Source organism: Sitodiplosis mosellana, unplaced genomic scaffold (assembly GCF_009176505.1).
Source record: "Sitodiplosis mosellana isolate CC-2019 unplaced genomic scaffold, AAFC_SMos_1.0 Smas_scaffold_6170, whole genome shotgun sequence".
Classification (NCBI taxonomy): domain Eukaryota; kingdom Metazoa; phylum Arthropoda; class Insecta; order Diptera; family Cecidomyiidae; genus Sitodiplosis; species Sitodiplosis mosellana.
The window spans coordinates 2,153,732-2,173,979 of record NW_022601411.1 but is presented as its reverse complement, the minus strand read 5'-3'; the positions used below and the strand labels follow the sequence as shown (position 1 = coordinate 2,173,979).

The following is a 20,248-nucleotide window of genomic DNA, read 5'->3' as shown; positions in this document are numbered from 1 at the left end:
AATTATCGCGCGATATTTATGCGATAACAGCCTTATGCACTAGGGGGTAGACACGGTTTTTAATTTCTTCTAATTTTTACTAATATTTCTAATATTTTTCATATAACGTGTACTTTCAATGCTGTCAAATGTTTCTAATAAGTTCTAATATTTACTAATATGCTATTCGTGTCCATCCCTTAGCTTATGCAACACTGTTTTTATGCGTTCTGGACACATTGGTTTCAAAATAAAATCATTCACCCTTTCTTCATACGTTTTGAACTCTCTCATCACTACCGAACTTTCACTTTCTTATTGAAACCATCTAGAATAAAATTTCCATTTATGGTATTGATCAGACAATATGCAGTGTTGATAGTGGACCGGTTATACTTTATCATCTGTGTACCTTGTTTGCCATATGACAATAGACAAACGGGCACTAATACGAAATGGACTGTAAATTGAAGTAACAAATGAATCGTTGAAATCAAATTCTGGATTCTCTATCACCAGTGATTATGAAAGTGGAACTTGAATCGGTCGCACGTGCAAACAAACTTTGATATTTTGACTCATAAACACAACATTGTATGAATAGTATTAAAAAATGGTGTTTGAAATGGTTTTGTTTTTCGATTAGGCTCAATTGAATTCGAATGATTCGACTATTCAAAAGCGAATGATGGCTGTATTGCCTGGTCCTGATTTTGAATTATTTGCTAGCTCTGGCGAGACAGCTACGTGCTATGTGCTACGTTTTACGTAAAAACACTTATTCTCATCAATGACATAACATACACATATGGCGTAGCGAATATCTAAACTTTTCTTCCGTGTGTGTATATAATGAATAGCAGAGTCAGAGCTGATTCAGCTCAGCTAACAATAAAACTCGATGTCAATACAATTTGCCGGTTTGGAATTATTTCGTTCGATTATCTCCTAGCATCAGTTTTTTCTACCATTTTCTCCCAACTACAACAGAACAAAATGAAATGAAACAATTTGAATGATTGTTGCAAGCAATAATAGCTGTGATAGCTAATGCTATTCGAATAATAAAATTCTGCAAATTGCACAACTGCAAACCCAAGCAATGATCCAGATTGTGAAGCAATGATCCAGAATTTTACCCGATGATCCAGATTGTGAAGCGGTAGCGGTTGAAGTTATACTGAAGCCAACACCAATTCTGCTGTACCTATGTTACATGAAAATCTTCGATATTGACATCGCCATCAAACATTTTGAAAATATCAAGTCACTCATGAATCGCTTTCCTGCCCACCAAGTGATGGTTTTGGGTGATTTCAACTTGAAAGATATCCAATGGACTGCAAATGAAGCTGAAAATTGCTACGAGCCTATCATTTCAATAGAAACAAGATCTATCTATTTGAAAAACGCGAATACATTTTTGACTGAAATTCTCGGACTGCCGCTGTATCAAATTTCAAACATTGAAAATATAGCTTCGAATGTGTTGGATTTACTATTTGTGAACAGTTCGTGTGAAGTCAAATTGAGTGTCGACCAACACACACTCGTTGATGAGAGCCAACAAGATGTTTATCATAAACCGTACGCCATCGAATTTGAATATTCCAAAGTTGGATCAATGATACGTGCTGAACCCAAATTAGTGTTCAAATACTCTCGTGGAAATTATCGACGACTTTGTCAACAGATTGAGTGCATAAATTTTCAACACGAATTTAGTATTCGCGATGTTCATTCAGCGTTTGACTTCTTCCACTGCACCATGAAAACACTCACAGAGAACAATATACCAAAGGTTTTGGTAACCAATTACCCTAACAAGCCTAAATGGTGGACTCATGAGTTGCAGCATAAGAAAAATCAACGAGATAAATCGTTCAAGCGTAAACCGAAAGGCATTCAAACAACAGAATACATCGATGCATGTCGTGATTTCAATGAGTTGAACGATAAACTGCATAGTGAATACATTGCTGGTGTTCAAAATAATATCAAATCGAATCCAGCAGAATTTTGGAAATTTGCGAAAATTGGCAACAAACAAGCTACGTATCCAAATCAAATGCACAACAATAATGCCACGGCTGATTCACCTGATGATATTGTTCAACTGTTTGCAGATTACTTCGAGACAATTTATGTAGCTGATGAACAACTTTGGAATTTCGACGAAATATTTCAAGAGAGTGCTGATTTTACTGAAATCAATGTGTCATTGACAAGTATCGAACTAGCCATTAACTCTTTAAAGTGGCATAGTGGTGCTGGACCAGATGAGATATCACCGTTTGTCATCAAGCAATGTATCGACGCCATTGTTTGGCCAATATGGCTTTTGTACCAGAAAACATTTGATGCTGGTACTATTCCGTATCTGCTCAAGCTGTCGAGAGTTGTGCCAGTTTACAAAAAAGGCCCCAAAGAGGATGTCACAAATTACCGTGTGATAGCAATCAGTTCAGTCATTCTGAAAATCTTTGAATTATCAATCAAGCACCAGTTGAGTGCTATCATTGACCCACAATTATCGAATTCACAACATGGATTCAGAACAAAGCGTTCTGTTACAACGAATTTACTGAGCCTGTCTATATTAGCGCACGATGTGTTTCGCAAGAAAACGCAACTTGATGTCTTTTACGGAGATTTTAAAACTGCGTTCGACCGCGTATGGCATCGAAAACTCATCGAGAAAATTGCTCACTTCAAAATTGGTCGTAAAACCGCCAGATGGCTATGCGACTTTGTCATCGGTCGTTTCAATTTTGTGATGATTGGCCAGTCCAAATCCAGATCATACCCGTCACCATCTGGTGTGCCTGCTGGAAGTGTTCTGGGGCCAGTTTTGTTCACCATGTTTATAAACGACATAAGTGCCATTGTTGAAAAGTCTACCGTGCTGCTGTTAGCAGACGACATCAAAATAGCATTGGAAATACGAGGCAATACCATGTCAAACAACACGCATCACCTTCAAAATGATATTGATAAACTCATGTTTTGGTGTAACGCCAATCGACTATTTTTCAACAATCAAAAATGTGCGATTTTGACACTTTGTCGTAAAAAGTCATCCATCATCACGACATACACCATGGGAGACTACTTAATCGAGAGAAAGGAAGAGATTCGCGATCTCGGCGTTTTGATTGATAAGCAGCTTCACTTTGGTCATCACATCGAACAAAAAACAATACAAGCGAGGCGCATGATTGGCTGTATTAAGCATTTTTCAAATGGCAACTTTACATACGAAACACAAAAGATATTGTATCTGGCTCATGTTAGGCCTATTTTAGAATTTGCTTCAGTTATATGGAGCCCATATCAGGATATTTATATCAGGGACATCGAATCGATACAAAAACAATTTGTTATTTATTTGTTAGAAAATAGACGTAACGCTACTTCATTCAGACTTACTCCTTATTTTGATCGATGTAAGCAACTGAAAATACAATCGTTAGATTTGCGTAGAGAAATTGCTGATGCAACTCTTGCTTACGATATTTTTAAAAACAATATTAATGATACATTTATTAGCTCTAAATTTGTAAGGCTTGAAAATCGTCGCTCTTTAAGAAATAACAGAGTACTAAGCGAACCTTTATTTGATACTGATTATTTGCGTCAGCAGCCTATTGCACGATTAGTACGTTATATAAATAATTTTATAAGTATTGTAAACTCTGCTCAAACCAGAGATTCATTTAAATTTAACCTTGCGAAAGTGTTGTCATCTCAAAGAGAAAATGTAAATACAAACAACTGATGTAAATTATATTGTATAAATTTAAATTTAAATCATATTCAGCCAGTTTTTTGGCGGTGCAATAAAATTCAATTCAATTCAATAATAAAATTCTGCAAATTGCACAACTGCAAACCCAAGCAATGGTCATATTTCTTCTGTATTCGGCTGCTTCATTGACAGTGACTGAAAGACAAAGGTACTGAAGACTTGAAAATGAAATTCTTACCAATGTTTAAAAACAATAAAACTGAATATGTAATGTCAAAATCGCGAATTGGCCAAGTTTAAAACTTGGTGCTATTTCGTCCCCATAATAAAAATACATCTAAAAAGCAATGCAAAAATCGAAAGAGGAAAAGAAAACTCCGATTTGTTCTTGCTGACATAATATGTATATTTATTTGTATAGATAGTATAATAATGTTGTTGTTTTTTTTTTGTATTCATTTTCCGTCTAACATCAAACACATAAATGGTTGCTGTCATGCAATTAGATTTTTCTTTGTCTGATCGGTTACAATTGGTTTGTCAAAGTGTCAAAATCAACTGGTTAAATTGATAAAGAGTGGATAGTGTTCGGTTCACCTGACAAATATATAAATCTGTATACACTGTATATTACTTTTGCCATCTACAAAAGGACTTGTTTTCTCTGTTTGTCTTCGTTCATTCCAATTGATATCGAGAACATTTTCAAAAATGATTTGAATCTTCTATCGATTCCATTAACTACTAAATTTTTATATTAAATTTTTTTGTGTTCTTCATTTTGTTTTTTAAATACACAAATGCTAGGGTGTGTTTCACTTACATTTAAGTTTTTTTTTTCTGATACACGCACATTAAGGTTTCAAACTGGTTTAATTGTGGTTGTTTTCATATTATTGTATGGGTTTGCTTATTGTTTAATTCTTTATTACCATTATAAATGTTGTAAGTTATTGTCATATCGTCATTATCACGCACATTGACACTGAGCACACAGCGTAGGGCAACTAATATTTATTATGACGTCTGAGTCCTTACCATGCATATGATAATACCTATAGATAAATTAAATATACGATTAACATGAGTTTTTTTTTTACTTTTTATACCGATTGGATTCATCTCCTTCTTCTTCTTCTTTTTTTTGTTCATCAATTTTGTTTTCATAATCATAAGAAATGGCAAAGATCGAAATGATTCATTTTTTCTTTCTCTTCTTCTAGTTTAAATTCTGGTTGAGAAATGAAATCAGCTTAGAGAATGTGCATGTGTGTGGATAACAATTGGTTATAAGCAGCATAATTGCAACATACATGTATGAAGCCTTTTTCTAAAAAAAAAAAAACAGTTTTTCATCAACGAAAAAAAACGAGCATCTTTGTGAGAGGCGAGTTAACCCTAATTGGCACGCCTCAAAAAATACAAATCTCCTCTCGAAATGGATTAATCCATAGCCAACAAAAAAGTATCTCTTTTTCGTTTTACTGTCATAAGAATTGTCAGGCTTATGAATGTGGTTTTAGTTCCAGATTCAAATACAGTGTATATGTGTTTTGAGTGCTTATAAGTTGTGTTGGTTTTTTTTTCATGCATATAATAATGTGTATCACTAAAGCTTCCTAGATATAATACGCCTAATTCATTTCTGATTATTGTCATGCGGTTTTTGTTGTTGTTCTGCTTTCATAATATCTACAATTTGTTTAATACAATAACACATAGTTTTTCTTTTAGTAGTTTTAATTCAACAATCATGAGTACGTTATGGTTATAATTCTTTTTGTAGGTTTGTTTCGCATAAGCGGCATTTTTGGTTTCCCTTTGAACTTCAAGCAAACTCTTGTCTAAAACTATTTCTTTTTGCTTAAAACTAAATTTTATGATTTGTCGCACAAGCAATCGCCTTTAACAAAGACATATTCACAACAATTATTCAATTCTATTCGGCTTATACCTGAACATTTAATAGAAGGACTAGTTATTGAAAGTTCAAGCTTTTTCTGAACGAATTGAGTCAAAAAATAGAAGAAAAAAATTGATAATAGTGCAAAAATAATCCAATTTCGTCTGTTGTGTTGCTGATTTTCTTGTGAACTTTCACATTTTCAAGTTTTAAATCATTTTTTTCATATTATTTTTCGTCTTTTCCGAAAGAGATCAGCTGTAAAAGAAGAAGCACAAACAAACTCAGAACTTTGATCATATCAATTTATTGAAAAATAAAACATTTTTTAGATGATTTTGAAGAGAAAGTGAAAATGCCTCCAAAGTTGGATCAATACTTCGGCAAAAAAACACATTTTCATAAAAAAGCAAGAGAAAAAAAACAGAAGAAAACAAAAGACAAACAAGAAAGAACTGAAAAAAGGAAGAAAAAAAAAATAGGAAAATCGTCTAGAAATGATGAAGCTTACGAAAAACTAGAAAAAAAAAGAATTTTTCTTTTTCTCCTTCGATGCCGATATAAATGGAATAATTGTGTTGAAATGCTTTGCATATTTTTTGGATACAAAACAAATGCTACACATTAAATTCGGTAGTCTTTTATATAAGCAAGCACAACGTTTATAAAATATATGTTACAGTGCCGAAAATTCCGTACCCCATTTGAAAAAGCCAAAGGAAAAAATAGTGCTGTTTTCTTTCTTCTTTCGTTCATAAATAAATAATGCACATAAACTACTAAATTGAACGTTCATCAATCATGTCACCCAAAATATCTCTTGTTGACAGTTTATAATAGCGCGATCAACAAAAAAACCAAAACATTAGTTGTGATCGACTGAACATCTAAATACTAATAGATTATTGATAATTTATTTGTTTTGTGTGTATCCTGACGATCAGGAGCTTAATGAGAAATGCTATTCTGTTCTAGACCAACATTTGTGTATCAAATTAAGTGATTGGTATTGTTTATTGTCTTATGCCGTTGAACAAATGCTCGTAATGTATATATTTATGTTTATTCTGTATAAAATGTGGAAAATATCATGTCCGAAATCGGACTGCCAATATAGTTTTACTTCATTTATCTGGTTTGCAAAATACAGTTCATTCATGAATAAAATGCGAATTTTAGAATGAACAGAAAGAAAAATCATCAAATTTCATGCGCGGAACAAAGTGTTTTGTGCTCGACATTCGAATGGTTGTAGGCTCCTTTGTCGGGTAATGAATCGAGCATGTGTATCAGCCGAAATTCGATGAATGAAAAGGAAAGAAATGAGATTATGTGTACACAGAGAGTTCCATTCAATTCGAACCACTTGCAGGCGGTCCAAATTGTCATCATAATTTAATTATTAGGCCGTTCAGTCATCGGAAATTTGTTTTTCATCCATATTATTTACAGTTTTTTTTAGATGTCATAATAGCTTTTTTTGTTTGTCTCTTTGTCTGATGCCAGAGAATTTTCTTAATACAGTTGTCAAACGAAAGAAATTGCCTTAAGTGACCTATTAACACATTTATTCTCAGCGATGTACGTCACCAGTTAATCGGCTGGTACACAGTACATTTGACCAGTTGCGACTTCGGTCAAACATTCGCTGTTGCGAATATGCATCAAAGCATACTGTGACTCGTGTATATGGTTTATCAGTTACACCGTGTGTGCATGGCGCGCACCAGCCGATTAACTGGTGACGTGCATCGCTGAGTTATTAGATTATAGTTTTGGGCCAATGCAAATTGTGATCATGCATCGGTTGAATTTGACTATACTAGAACACACGCCATCAGCACTGATGACGACAGACAGTTGGGTGGAACGTGTAAGTTTGGCAAATATTGGTTGCCAACCAAATAACCTGAAGCAATTGTCCATTTTTTGAAAGTATATCGCTGTCAGTTGAACTGGCTCAGACGCCAAATAATTAGTTCAAATAGGAACGGTAAGATTATTTTGAATATTTTATGTTGAAAACGAGCGATGCACTCTTGCCGCATGCTCTTTTGGCCTATTTTATTTTATTCAGATGTCATTGACGTCACGGTGTGCATTGCACACGCCGGTGCATATGCTTCAAAGTAGAATTTAAAACAAAGCTCAAATCCGCGCTCAAACCAGCGTTAAATTTAGTGTTGAAATCGCCTTTTCGACATATTTCTTGTCTCTTTCCCAATATTTTTTTTCAAAAATCAGCGAATTTGATCTCAAATGAACTGGCCCCTGCTGGTTTTGAAAACTGTACGTTTTTTTTCTTGTTATTCTATGTACTTTTGAGGGCAGAGCGATAACGATATTTGAGTTTGCCAACATTCATATTTCAATGCTGGAACGGGTGAAAAGCGAGGATTGCATAGAATCTAATGGATGTTAAAGCACTACTAAGAATGATGTATGGATTTATTGTCTGTGTCTCTATAAGGTAATAATGAATTCCGAATGTGTAGCCAGCTTAACGTCACACATCCGAAACATATATATTCCACTGTTGCTCCATCATTCGCTGATCATCCCGTATATCTATTTGAAACATCACAATTGTACTTCATATTTCCATGTACAGTTTTACTTGATGAGGATTTTGTCTCTCATCATGTCTAAAATCTGGTATGTTTAATTCGAAAAGAAAAAATCAAAATATCCATTGCAAACACCAATCACGTTTCATATGTCATTGTGAAAATGATTTTGCACTGATTCGTTTGATTTGATGTAAAATGTGATAGGAAAAAATACCGTTCGATTTCATTTTCGTCCATTAAAATTGTGTAAATGAAACATTTAAAATAAATTTACGGCCACATGTTTCTTTGTGCGGTGCACACACATCGTGCTCGTGTGATGATAAAAAAAAAAAACAGAAGTGTCCGCCGATTGAGCAACAGTCACGTAATTTGGTTGGAAGTTTTGTGGAAAACAAAATCTATCGCCTAATGTTATAGTACTTGTCACTGTTTTACTTATTCAACTAAATTGTTGTTAAGTGTGCGCATTAGTTTGCATGCATATGCTACTACCTATAAATGTCTACGTTTTTTGTTTGTGTGTCATAATTCAATTGTTTTAGCACATTGTCTCATTCATGCATTCAATATTAAAGCACAGAACATAATTTAGTTTAATTTGCAAAGGAAGAAACGAAATGAGCCACATACATCAATGTGCACCCACACCACATTCGGAAACGAAGCTCTTAAAAATAGATATATTTATATGGTTTTTTTTTTCATTTTTTGGACAGTAATTTGAGTGAGGCGTGACGCGTCTCGCACACACATCATCAATTGATCACCGTTCAAAAGCCTTATTTCACTAAAATAGTACTTAAGTAAAAAGCTCAACTCTATATGATTTATCGCACGCACTTTCACTCACTAACTCTTTTTCTTGCTCGGTTTGTCGCCGGAGACACAATGTGTGTAGAACCAAATCGTATTTACGTCATGACGCTTCATTGAGTGACAATGTGCAAACGTATTCGATTTTAATTCATTACACATTGTGATTGTCCGGTGTCTCTCCTTCTGCGCCATTTTCTACTTACAAACTAGTAATTGTTTTATTTTCCATATAATTGTTCTTTAGTTAATTGGATTGATTTTCGTAGGGAGCCAAGATACTTTAATTGACCAAAATCCGTCGAATTTGTCTCTTGTTTATTCGTCTGTTCTCTATACATTTTGTGACATCATTTCTCTTGTGCTTTGTGTGTACAATTGACATGCCTTTGTCTTGATCATTTGGTGATTTTTGAAACGATATTTGTGAAAATTTCAAAACAAAAAGGTGAATTGAAATCAAAAGAAACATGAAAATAAAAAGAAAAAGAAAAAAGCCAAAAGGGGAAAGATAAAGAAAATTTGAGATAAAAAAAAATGGAAATTAAATCCAAAAAATAACATCAGAAAAACAAGATGAAACGAAAACAAGTGAAAGACATTTCATAATTATGATGAATTCATTATATTATTCCTAAAAGAGAGGAAAAACTGAAATTATTTATTACACAGAGAGAAATTAGGTTGGTACGATTACAGATGACATTTGGAATATGCCAAAAAGCAACTTTTTCATATGGCGGTTGTAAAGTTTGCAACCATTCAAAATTACAAAAAGTTGGATCAACCTAATTTCTCTCTGTGTATGAAATTTTAAAATGAGCAAACAAATGCGAACTGTGAAATAAATTTGCCTTAAACATCCACCACTGAATTTGGTTGAAACAGCAATACTTTGTAAGGCAAAACACAAAAATAACGAATTTTCAACTATTTTTGAAGAAAATATCGATGCCAAACGTGTTTTTATAAGTAAAATAAGATAAGTAACTATATAGGAATCAAGTCGAGCGACCAATAACTCTAAAGAAAGGAAAAAAAAGTTAAAAAAGAACGCAAAGGAAAGATCAAACACTGATATTGATTGAAATTAATAAAAAAAAGTAAGACTTCATCGACAGCACGAAAAAAAAAATCAAGAAAAAAATCAAAAAATCAACAAAGACCCGAAAAAATGAAATAAAATAAAATTAAATTTGAATAAGTTAGTGTTGTTAAGGACACTTATGGAAGCTGTGTAATGTGTATGTGTATGAGTAAAAGTGTTGAATAAATGCATTTTCATTTGTTTACTTTTTAAAATAATTGTCTCTAATCGACTAACATTTCACATAAATCTACGCAGTTCTATATGTGTTCGTTCACTGCACAGTGTGTTGAAGTGAGTGAATTTGGGGATTGGGAAGAAACAACACATTTGAACTTGTCGTTTTATTGTCACGAAGATGCAGACGAGCTGATTCAATATGCGAATCGATAGCTTTCAAATTGATTTTTCTTATTTGAAAAAAATGGATTATGACCAATGGGTGTGTGTACATTTTAAAAGTTAAAACAGGTGATGTATAAAATAGTGGTAGTTCTATGCTAATGCGCCAAACAAAAAGCAATGCATTTGCGCGGAAATCAAACTAACGGAAAATTTTGCTTGGAAGCGTCTAGAGAAATAAAACAATGAATTGTGTCTAAAATCAAAATTACATTTTGGGTGGGTGGCACACGCACATGGAAAGCACATCTTGTTGAACTACTCGCAGTTCAAAACCTATATACTAATTTTCATTTTTTGTTTTGTTTTAATTCAAGTGATTACATTTGATTATACTCTTGATTTGTTCATTTAAAATCTAAAACAAATAATTTTTGGTTGTTTGTTTAGTAAAGTGTGTGCATTTTGTTGATTCTGGCTTTCTTACATATCTAAATTAATTTATTAAAGCTGAAACCCTCGCATTTCTCTGTTTTATATTTTATTATTTTAGATTTTTTTTTATTTCTCTTTAAATTAACAATTAGTGAGTACTCGTTTGTGTTGTGTGTGTGTGTGTGTGTGGATAGGTGTGCTAATTGCATTGTAACATGTTAAGAATTATCGATGGAGTCAAAATAGAACAGAATGGTCAATTTTAGACTCGAACAATTTTAGATATCCGGACTGTGATTATGGGATTAGGTAAGAAACAAAAAGATTGTTCAAAAAATGGTTTTCAAGCCAAATAAATGTCGTAAAGATTTTCATTTTTTCAGATGGATTTTCATCGTATTTCCTTTTGTTTTTGCGAAGAAAAAAAAGCGTTGAAATGATGTAGCTCACAAAGTGATTCCTTATGATAAAATCGAAAAAAAATGTGGGCAAACATTTTGAGGTTGGCAAAACTGAAGTAAAAACCAAAAAAAAAAAACAAATCATTTGAATTGATGTGCTCTTATTTCAATAATATGTGTGTATGCCTTATGTAATAATAACGTTCATTTCTCTATTTGTATGCTTAACACTTCTTAACATCTAAAATCTTAAGTGCTATGTGCTAAATTATTTCTGTTTTGCTCCGCAAACATTGTTCGACCATTTGTGTGTGGTTCATTTATAAATCTCTAGAATATTGTCAACATTTATTTAAATAAATATGCCTTGATTATTGGTTTCATAGCCAAAGTTTCCATGGATATGGTTTCTTTTTATATTATATGGATTTTAAAATCAATGCCGATCAAAATATTTCGGTGAAATTCACTGGTTTTGTGCAACTGTTTTTATCAATTATTTGGGCTTTATTGTCGTGCTTCTATCGTTTTTGCCCACTCTTCATCTCATTCATCTATCTCTTTATCTTCTTCTGCGGCTTCTTCTCGTTTTTTTTTCTCTTCTTCTTTCATTCCACTTCTTACTTTGCGTCGAACGGAATTCTTATCTTCATTATTCTTCCATTCAATTAAAATAAACTGGGCTCATGATTATTGTGGCCTTTGAGCGTATTTCTCTGAATGTGTTGTTTACAAATGAAAAATCCATCGATATCAATATTTATTCGCTGATCAACTCCCACTAAAATTTGTTTTATGTATCAGAGAGTTCCTGTTCGGTACTAAAGCCATCCGTACAAATTTACGGGTGGTGGCAAAGCAGAATATGCTGTCAAATTTGACAATTTGAGAAAATTGTTGAAACAGTTAAGAAAGGCCTTTTAAGAATTTATTTTGCTTCGCCACGACCCGAGAACGGTTGGCGCTAGTTCCGAAAAAGAACACTCTATTGTGTACATATGTGTTTAAGGGAGAAAAAATGCTCAAGTGTCAATGTATTCCAGTCAAAACAGACCAATTTGATATAACGAACGATATTTGAAATTAATTATTATTGAATATGATTTGAACAGTTATTGTCGGCCAATTTTCTTGTCAATTTTCGATTATTTTCTCAATATTTTTTTCCATTTATTGTCCAAAGTTCATAGTTATCCTTTGTCTTTTTTTTATGTTTTTCTATTTGAGTTACTCGAATTATTGTGTTCTGAAAAAAATAAATCATTTTCTATTCATTTCCAAAAAGAAAATTGAGAAATCAATTAAGTGATTGAGCATGAATTGGACAATTATTATTGTTTTCTTTTTTTAAATCGATGTTAATTTCATGGTTGAATCACAAATTCTTATTGATATGAAACAGTTTGGTTTGTTGCAACGTTCGAAAAGAAAACAACATCAAAAAAGTGGCTAAAAACTCTTGGGGACATGAATTGAACTTTGAATTGAAAATGTCAATGATTTTTCTTTTTTTTTATTCTCAAACCGCAGTCCGTGGTTCACAGATATGCATATTTCGTTTGATAGCACAACAGAACGTAGACAACTATTTTAACATCAAACGACTGTGCTTTTGCTTCGATTAATAAATATCAGTGATTCGAATCGAGAATTCGATTTCATTTAATTCGGAGGAGAGGTCAAAATTCGTTATGGAGAGATCACGAACGATATGTCAGATTTCATTCATTTTAACAAAAAGAGTTTGATCATCTTGAAGTTATTACAAAAAAAAATTCATTCAAATATTGATAGAAACTGATCATTAGAGCCTCTAAAAATTGTTAAATTGTTAAAATTGTTAAGCCAGAAATTGCCTTTTCTGTCATTTAATTATCTTCAAATTTTGTGCATCTTCATTTTTTGACGAAAAAATGAGATCCTTAATGTTCCATGGTGATTTAAAGGGTTTAAGTGTATTTTTAAGACGTTTAACAATTTGATTTTAACAATTTTTAGAGGCTCTACGTGATCATGCATTTTTACAAGTTGAATATTTCGCCGGTACTTTAATACTGTGTTTTATATTGGGCAAGCGCTTTAATAAAAATCTTATGAGCTTTGGTGTGGAATGCTAGGGGCGAGACACATACTATTCCCACTATTCCACTATACTAAAAACGCTATTCCCGCTATTCCACTATTCCGTCAAACGAAATGTCAAATTGCAAAATTTAAAACTGTGTTGTCGACCAGAATGTTTGTAGTTGACTTCTATATTTGTTTTGCCTAGTTTTAGGCTAAGTTTGAAATGCCTTCAGCGAAACCAGTAGTATACGATTTTTTTTATGATTATCAGACAGTGATCCGTAACAATAAATGATAATAAAAACTAAATTTCTAGAAGTTTTTTTTTACTCTAGAACTGGAATCCTTCAAAACCGACTTTCCGCAATTCCCACTATTCCCACTATTCCATGCAGTGTTTCGCTTATGTACGGATTAGTCAAATCACTATTCCCGCTATTCCATGCAGTGTTTCGCTTATGTGTGGATTAGTCAAATTACTATTCCACCGCTATTTCACTATTTTCGAGCTAAATGGCTATTCCTATTCCACGTGTCTCGCCCCTAGGTGGAATGTTCGTTATAAACATTGGCCAATAATCAAATAAAACCAAATTTCTTTCCCGGTCGGTAGCTTGGATGACAACAACTGAATTGAACCAAAAACAAAAATATTAAAGTATTTCATCCATTGAATGTGAAGGTCGAAGTGGTGTATTTGTTGGGCTAATAATTGGCCTTGAGAATGGAAGATGATTGGAGAGGACGATTGAATATAGTATTATGTCTGGTTTTATCCTGGAATTTTAGTCCACTTTATCGAATTGTTGTGAATATGCCCGAAACACATGATTGGAAAAGTTGTTAACATTCCATACGGAATCCTCTGCAACAGAGGATACTCATCGAATAGGTCATTGACCTTTTTCAAAGCCATAGAAAATCATTTCACAAAAGACATTTTGTTTCTGTGTTTGCACACAGTTGGATCGCCACCGTCTCACTTTTAAGCTATACATGAATAGAGAGACTTGACTAAATCTACGAATATTTCCTCTGTATAAAATATATTACGCTATGGTTCAAAACACGCTTGTGTGTATGACTTTGTTGCGTGTGAATGAGATAAAGAGTGTGTGGTTAAAGTTCACCACTGGTAAATCATCATTGGAATTCAATTTTTGTTGTGGTTTTTTCTCTCTTCATTTTCAATTTTAATTATAAATAACTCTATAAGTTAATCATAAGCCTTTTTGTCAATTTCTTAGATTTTATTGTCTACAAGCTTTATTCTGCATTTTCATTTTTTTTTTCAAACACTTTTCATTGATAAAATCCACTTGGATTGATTTTGCACGCTCGAGTGAAACTGATATAGTGAAAGAGAGTGAATGAGTGAGTGAGCTAGAGACAGAGAGAGAGAGAGAGAGAGAGAGAGAGAGAGTATGGAGAGCTCATCTCTTGATTGATATGATACGCTCCGGTGTATGTACACACTGCTTTGTCTTATTGTCTACCTCACATGTTTGTATATATATTGTCATCTTAAAAAAACGTGTCACAAAAAATGTCTTATCTAAAAATACATAAATATGTTTTGTTTTTCTTCTTATTTGTTCAATTAGTTTTCTCTCTTGATTTTATCTCTCTCTTTCTCTTTTTCTTTGCATATTTTTTTTTTTTGTATTATTGTCTGCGTTTTCAATCATCATGTGGATATCAATTTGATTTATATATATTTTTTTATAAGTGACTTATTTCATCAAGATTATTGTCATTCGTTATAAGAATTATCCTTTTTTTGTTTGCGTACGGCGATTGAGCAAAGCGCTCAAATTGAATGCATATAAAAGAATCAGAAAAAATAAAATCTCGTTCCGCTAAGAACACATTCTTATTATCAATAAAATTTGTTTGTTTGTTTTTCTTCTTTTTTAAATACAAAAATGGAAATCGAAACAGCACTAGATTCATTCATTCATTATTGTCTTTAGTTGCAATTCGATTGAATTTGTTTCCTTTCATAAAATTAAATCTCTTGAACTCTTCTCTTCTTTTTTTTTTTTTTTTTTTAAATATTGAACATTTTTGATTCATTCTTCTCTAAATTTGAACTTTTAACTCCGCTGTCGATGCTGTCGTTGGAATGATTTGTTCGTTTTGCGATTGTTGTTGCTGTTGCTGTTAGTTGAACGTGGATATTCAATGGGAACATTGGAATAATTGTGGATATTTTCCATGATCCATGGTATATACTTGGGGACATTTGCATAAACGCCGGGCAATTTTGGATTGGCACATTTAACGCCCCACGATACAATGCCAGCCACCCAATATCGTTCACGATCGTTTGAATCACGACACAACAATGGACCGCCCGAGTCTCCTGCAAATGGTTTAGTTGGATTTTGAATAATTTTTTTTTTTCGTTCGTTTTGGTCATTTCTTGCTGAAAAAAGAACAAATAAATCTACCTTGACACGCATCTTTACCGCCTTCCGAGTATCCCGCACATATCATGCCATCGGTCACATTTAAATGCACCAACCATTCGTTGCACAAATCACGATTCAATACAGGAACATTGACTTCATTCACCGTCGGCTCATACGATGTACTTGCTGCAAATACAATGAGAAAAGCGAGAAAAAAAACCAATTAGCATATTTGCTACTTGAATGAAGAAAAGAAGAATGGAAAAAAGAGCAGGTGATATACGTTTTTCATCCTCTTTTTTGCCCCATCCAATCACCGTGCACATGGTTCCCGGTTTGATTCTCTTATGAGGCGGTGGCAGACATGCCGGTAACAAATGCTCATGAAATGCCACTCGTGTTGCCAACTAAAAATGAAAAAAAAAAAAACGGGGGAAAACAAAACAAACCGCACCCAGAGTAATTAATGATTTGCGTGGGCGAGTTTTTGCAATACGATTTCTATTCGACGGCTCATATCGAATTCTAAATTGAATTGAATTTATTAACCATACCTGAAACAATGCTATGTCATTGTCGTGCATTACATCCAAATTGTATTGTGGATGCGGTAGCACACGTTGCACCTTCACTTTCTGCCCGTAGTATGTGTGCGAGTTTCGACGTGTTATACCCAATTGAATCGTCCAGCTGTTTATGCTGTGCAATGACTTACTGAAATTGTTTTTTTTTTGTTCAATTGAAACAGTTTTTTATTGAGGAAAATTTCATTCACTTGTTTAAAAAGAACAAAACTTAATCAAATTGGATCGACAACTTACTTTCCAATGCAATGCGAAGCGGTGAGCACCCATTGATCGGCAATCAAAACGCCAGCACAATAGAAAACTTCTTCGGGTCCGCCTAGAATTACAGATTTACGGGCAATAACATATTATTAACTATACTTAATTAACATAGTAATAACGTCGATATGTTATCAAGACATTGACATAAGAGATTTATTAAGATAACACCCGACATAACGCATAACATGTTATGTTATTATTATGCCAAATCTTAATAACTTTATAAGGAAGAAAAAAAAAATCCCAACATAACATAATAATAAATATGTCGGGCAATAACATATCAAAAATGTAAATCTGTACCTAGAATAGCAGCCAAAAATGGCCAATCACCTGGTGATGATTCGGAACCGCCAACAATTCGTGTTCGAGCTCGTACCGGTCGATTTCGCACCCGTCCACACTCTATTCAATCGGAGACAACAAATGTTCCAATGAATATGAATTGAAAATTTATACAGACATGGTAAAACACTCACCATAGTTTGTACATGTTAAATCGAGCACTGCATGATTTTCATTTGACGTACAACTGCCAAATTCTTTGATCAAATTGGTTTTTTTCCGCTGATACATTCGGGCAATGATGTGTGACTCTTTGGCATTGATGGACGATGGTGTGATCGTTTGATTTGTTAAACGCATCGCAACTCGGCTGGAATTCACTGAACTGTAACCAAGCAACGAGCACACCATGGTGGGCGACGTGGTTTGATGCCAATTCTCCACACATGCTGGCACCCATTTCTTTAAGCTCACTTTGTAAATTTCCAATATACCTTTGCCTATATCACCATTTCGTCCGCTAAGACGGACTAAACAAACGAGAAGAAAAGAGTGCATCGTTGAATAAACTAAAAATCATGTTTGAATTGTTAAGAAAGGAGTTTTTTTTTTCGGTTAGAAAAAGTGAAAAAGTGGAGAAGACCTGAAATTTGACATGAAATTGATTCGATGTGTCAATTGGTCTTCCAAACCGAGTTATTCAGCTGGATTATGTGGAATACAATTTGGCAAAAAAAGAGAACAATAAAAAAAACTCATCCGAATTGGGTGTTCACTTACCACAATTACGTTCATCCTGACCGTACGGGCAATTTACCTCACCATCGCAAACATGTACTGAACTCATGCATCTATCCTCGCCACAGTAGATGGTGTCATTGCCGCATTTTTCACAATTTGATTCATCACTTTGATCCAAACAATCGACATGACCGTCACACTTCCAATCGGATGGTATGCACCGAGTCTTATTATCACATGAAAAACCTGAACAAACTGCACATATTCGGCAACGAAATCAAAAATCGAAAAATGAGAAAAAAAAAATGCTTTTTAGAGGATGTGTAGTAAACAAAGGGTATAATGTATTGTGCTGAAATGAAAGATTATCAGAGTATTGTTCTTCAAAGTACAATCACAATAAATTGATATTTATAGTGGAGAACTGTCCATTTTCCAAAGCTTTACCAAGATCTGAAATCATAGTGTCGACTCAACTTCAGTTCAATGTTCGACTATGCAGAAATTGATTTCTTCTTCCGTTACAACATTTCCCTTAATTCACACAATGATTGTGTGACACAATCCAATTTTGAATGAAAATTACATTCTCGATGAGTTTTGCGCTCTTTTTCAATATCGCCCATACATTACCCGAATGTGGGTGGTTTTGGTTGTGCTACTTGAAATTGGCAAAGAGACAAGTGTTGATTGAAATCAGGATGTGACTGATTGGAGCTCCGCTTCATTCCCTCTCATTGATTTAATACAGAGTTAGCTTAAACAAACTCATTCAAATTGTTTACAATTGCCAACGTCCGCCCAGTATGTTATTTGTTGGATTTTCAATGCACAATTCAGATGTGCCACCGAAAAACCATCTTGCGGCTGTAGAAATAGCACTGTTCGCCAAACACTCGCAATTTGCGAAAATATTCGGAATGAAAAAAAAGGATTCTCTTTGTAGTACATGCCAAGAGATTGATTGTATCGATTTGAATAAGCCATCATCAAAATGCCAATTACTTAGTTGCGGAGCTACATTTGCAGTGACAGTAATTGAAAAAGATAAAACATTGTAATCCATTTTGTCTAGGAGCACATTTTTCACCCCATTTTTCATTCCATGCCGTCAACCAAAAGTGTTAAATCAATTAACTTAGATAACATCAAAGTATTTTTTTTTTCTAACTGAACCGAAGACAAGAAGAACTTCTCTATGAAAATATTCATTTTTAATGCTAATGCACAAATACAAAAGCGTTAGCCGAACATTTTCCTCGGGACATTGAGAGAGAGATAGAGAGAGAAGGAGGAATGGCAAGGCGGCAATGACAAGGCACAAAAAGAAACAAAAACACGATAGAGATGGAACAATTCACGCACGCACACACACACACACACACATGTGCGTATGGAAATGTTGACATGCTATTTTCCGAATTATTCATGAACATTTTCGGGATATGCGAAAATTGTTTTCAACACTGATTTATATTATTGTTGTTGCTATGATGATGAGCGAGCGAATGATCATGAAAGAGAATGGGCGCAGGAGCGAGAGTGGGAAAGAACGTGAGCGAGAGAGAGAGAGAGTGTGTGTGTGTAGGAAGGAAGGAGAGAGAGGATTTTTTGGAAGCAGCCTCTCACAAGTGCTGGTGATGCCTATGGAAAAGCACTCGAGCATTAATAATACACATCACGGGATTGTGTTAAGCTCAGCGCATTTTCAGCGATGCTTCCCCTTGCTCCATCGTCTGTGTGTTCGCTCGTTCTTGCGATCATACTCGTATGTGTATATTCCGTGCTAAACTTCCCTTCCGCATTTTTTACACATGAAAAAATAGCGCTTGTGTTTGGCATCAATCGTGAAATATGAATGCATTTTCCGTGAGGAGAGATGAAGGGAAGAACAAGAGAGAGAAAGAGAGAGAGAGTACGACATGAAGAAGAACGAGCGAATGAACGAGAGAACAAAAGTGAAGGCAGATTACCGATTTCAGGGTCCCATATTCGAGCTATTTTCATTGGAACATACAGTGCGGGACCCGCACTGCGGGTCAAAAGCTAACAGACGCTTCATTGACTCTCTTGCACAACTTGATACGCTCACTTTTCGCAAGCACATCGAATGAATTTCCAATCCCCAATCGAAATGAACAAAAAAAAAACTTCGGTATCATGTGGACTTTTTTGTTCATCGAATCGCTACATTTTTTCTCTTTCCGATGAATGTGACAATGATAATCTTATGTCTATGGGTGAGATTGAGAGTAGTGTATGTTTGATTGACTTTGTTACGAAAGAGAAGAGCAAGTTTCTGTCGACTTAAAAATGGTTAAAAGCAAGTATGTTCGTTTTTAGCGGGTCTTCGAGGTTTTTCACGGTTCCCGCGGAACTGATAAGAGATAACAACTTGGTGTCTCCGGCAAAGTTGTAGCACTTGAGGTCTTCTATATCATTGCTGAAGTCAATTATCTCTTATCTCTTATCAGTTCCGCGAAAAGCGGGAAAAATGATAAGAAAAAAAAAGTTCTATATAAAATTTGCTTTTTTATGTGCGCGATTTGCGCGCAACTGATAAGTGATAAGAGATAACTGTCTTCAGCTTAGTTATAGAAGACCTCAAGTAC

General features: G+C 34.2%; 2 protein-coding genes and 1 long non-coding RNA gene across 3 annotated transcripts; 1 reads left to right on the top strand and 2 right to left on the bottom strand.

The window, feature by feature from the left end:
* The first annotated feature begins 434 nt into the window (after positions 1 to 434).
* LOC129575925 (uncharacterized) lies at positions 435 to 5,685 on the top strand. Its single transcript, XM_055460164.1, has 3 exons — positions 435 to 441; positions 1,131 to 2,990; positions 5,624 to 5,685. Exons 1-3 carry the CDS (start codon positions 435 to 437, stop codon positions 5,683 to 5,685), a joined length of 1,929 nt encoding a protein of 642 aa, XP_055316139.1.
* A 5,740-nt stretch (positions 5,686 to 11,425) lies between these two features.
* LOC129575837 (uncharacterized) lies at positions 11,426 to 13,394 on the bottom strand. The gene is made up of 2 exons (XR_008688838.1): positions 13,289 to 13,394; positions 11,426 to 13,078 (listed from the first exon to the last, which is right to left on the bottom strand). It is a non-coding gene; the product is annotated as an uncharacterized LOC129575837 (long non-coding RNA).
* Positions 13,392 to 18,099, bottom strand: LOC129575924 (serine protease 41-like). Its single transcript, XM_055460163.1, has 9 exons — positions 18,084 to 18,099; positions 17,676 to 17,891; positions 17,090 to 17,425; positions 16,914 to 17,015; positions 16,584 to 16,665; positions 16,317 to 16,476; positions 16,046 to 16,169; positions 15,802 to 15,948; positions 13,392 to 15,713 (listed from the first exon to the last, which is right to left on the bottom strand). The coding sequence occupies exons 1-9, from the start codon at positions 18,097 to 18,099 to the stop codon at positions 15,445 to 15,447; spliced, it is 1,452 nt and encodes a 483-aa protein (XP_055316138.1). The 3' UTR covers positions 13,392 to 15,444.
* Positions 18,100 to 20,248: the final 2,149 nt, after the last annotated feature.

Coding starts and splice junctions, on each gene's coding strand:
- LOC129575925 (XM_055460164.1), top strand. Junction 2,991..5,623: donor TGATAAACTCATGTTTTGGT/GTAACGCCAATC, acceptor TTGTCGCACAAG/CAATCGCCTTTAACAAAGAC.
- LOC129575924 (XM_055460163.1), bottom strand. Junction 17,016..17,089: donor TTTAACATGTACAAACTATG/GTGAGTGTTTTA, acceptor CCGATTGAATAG/AGTGTGGACGGGTGCGAAAT. Junction 16,170..16,316: donor ATGACATAGCATTGTTTCAG/GTATGGTTAATA, acceptor TTTCATTTTTAG/TTGGCAACACGAGTGGCATT.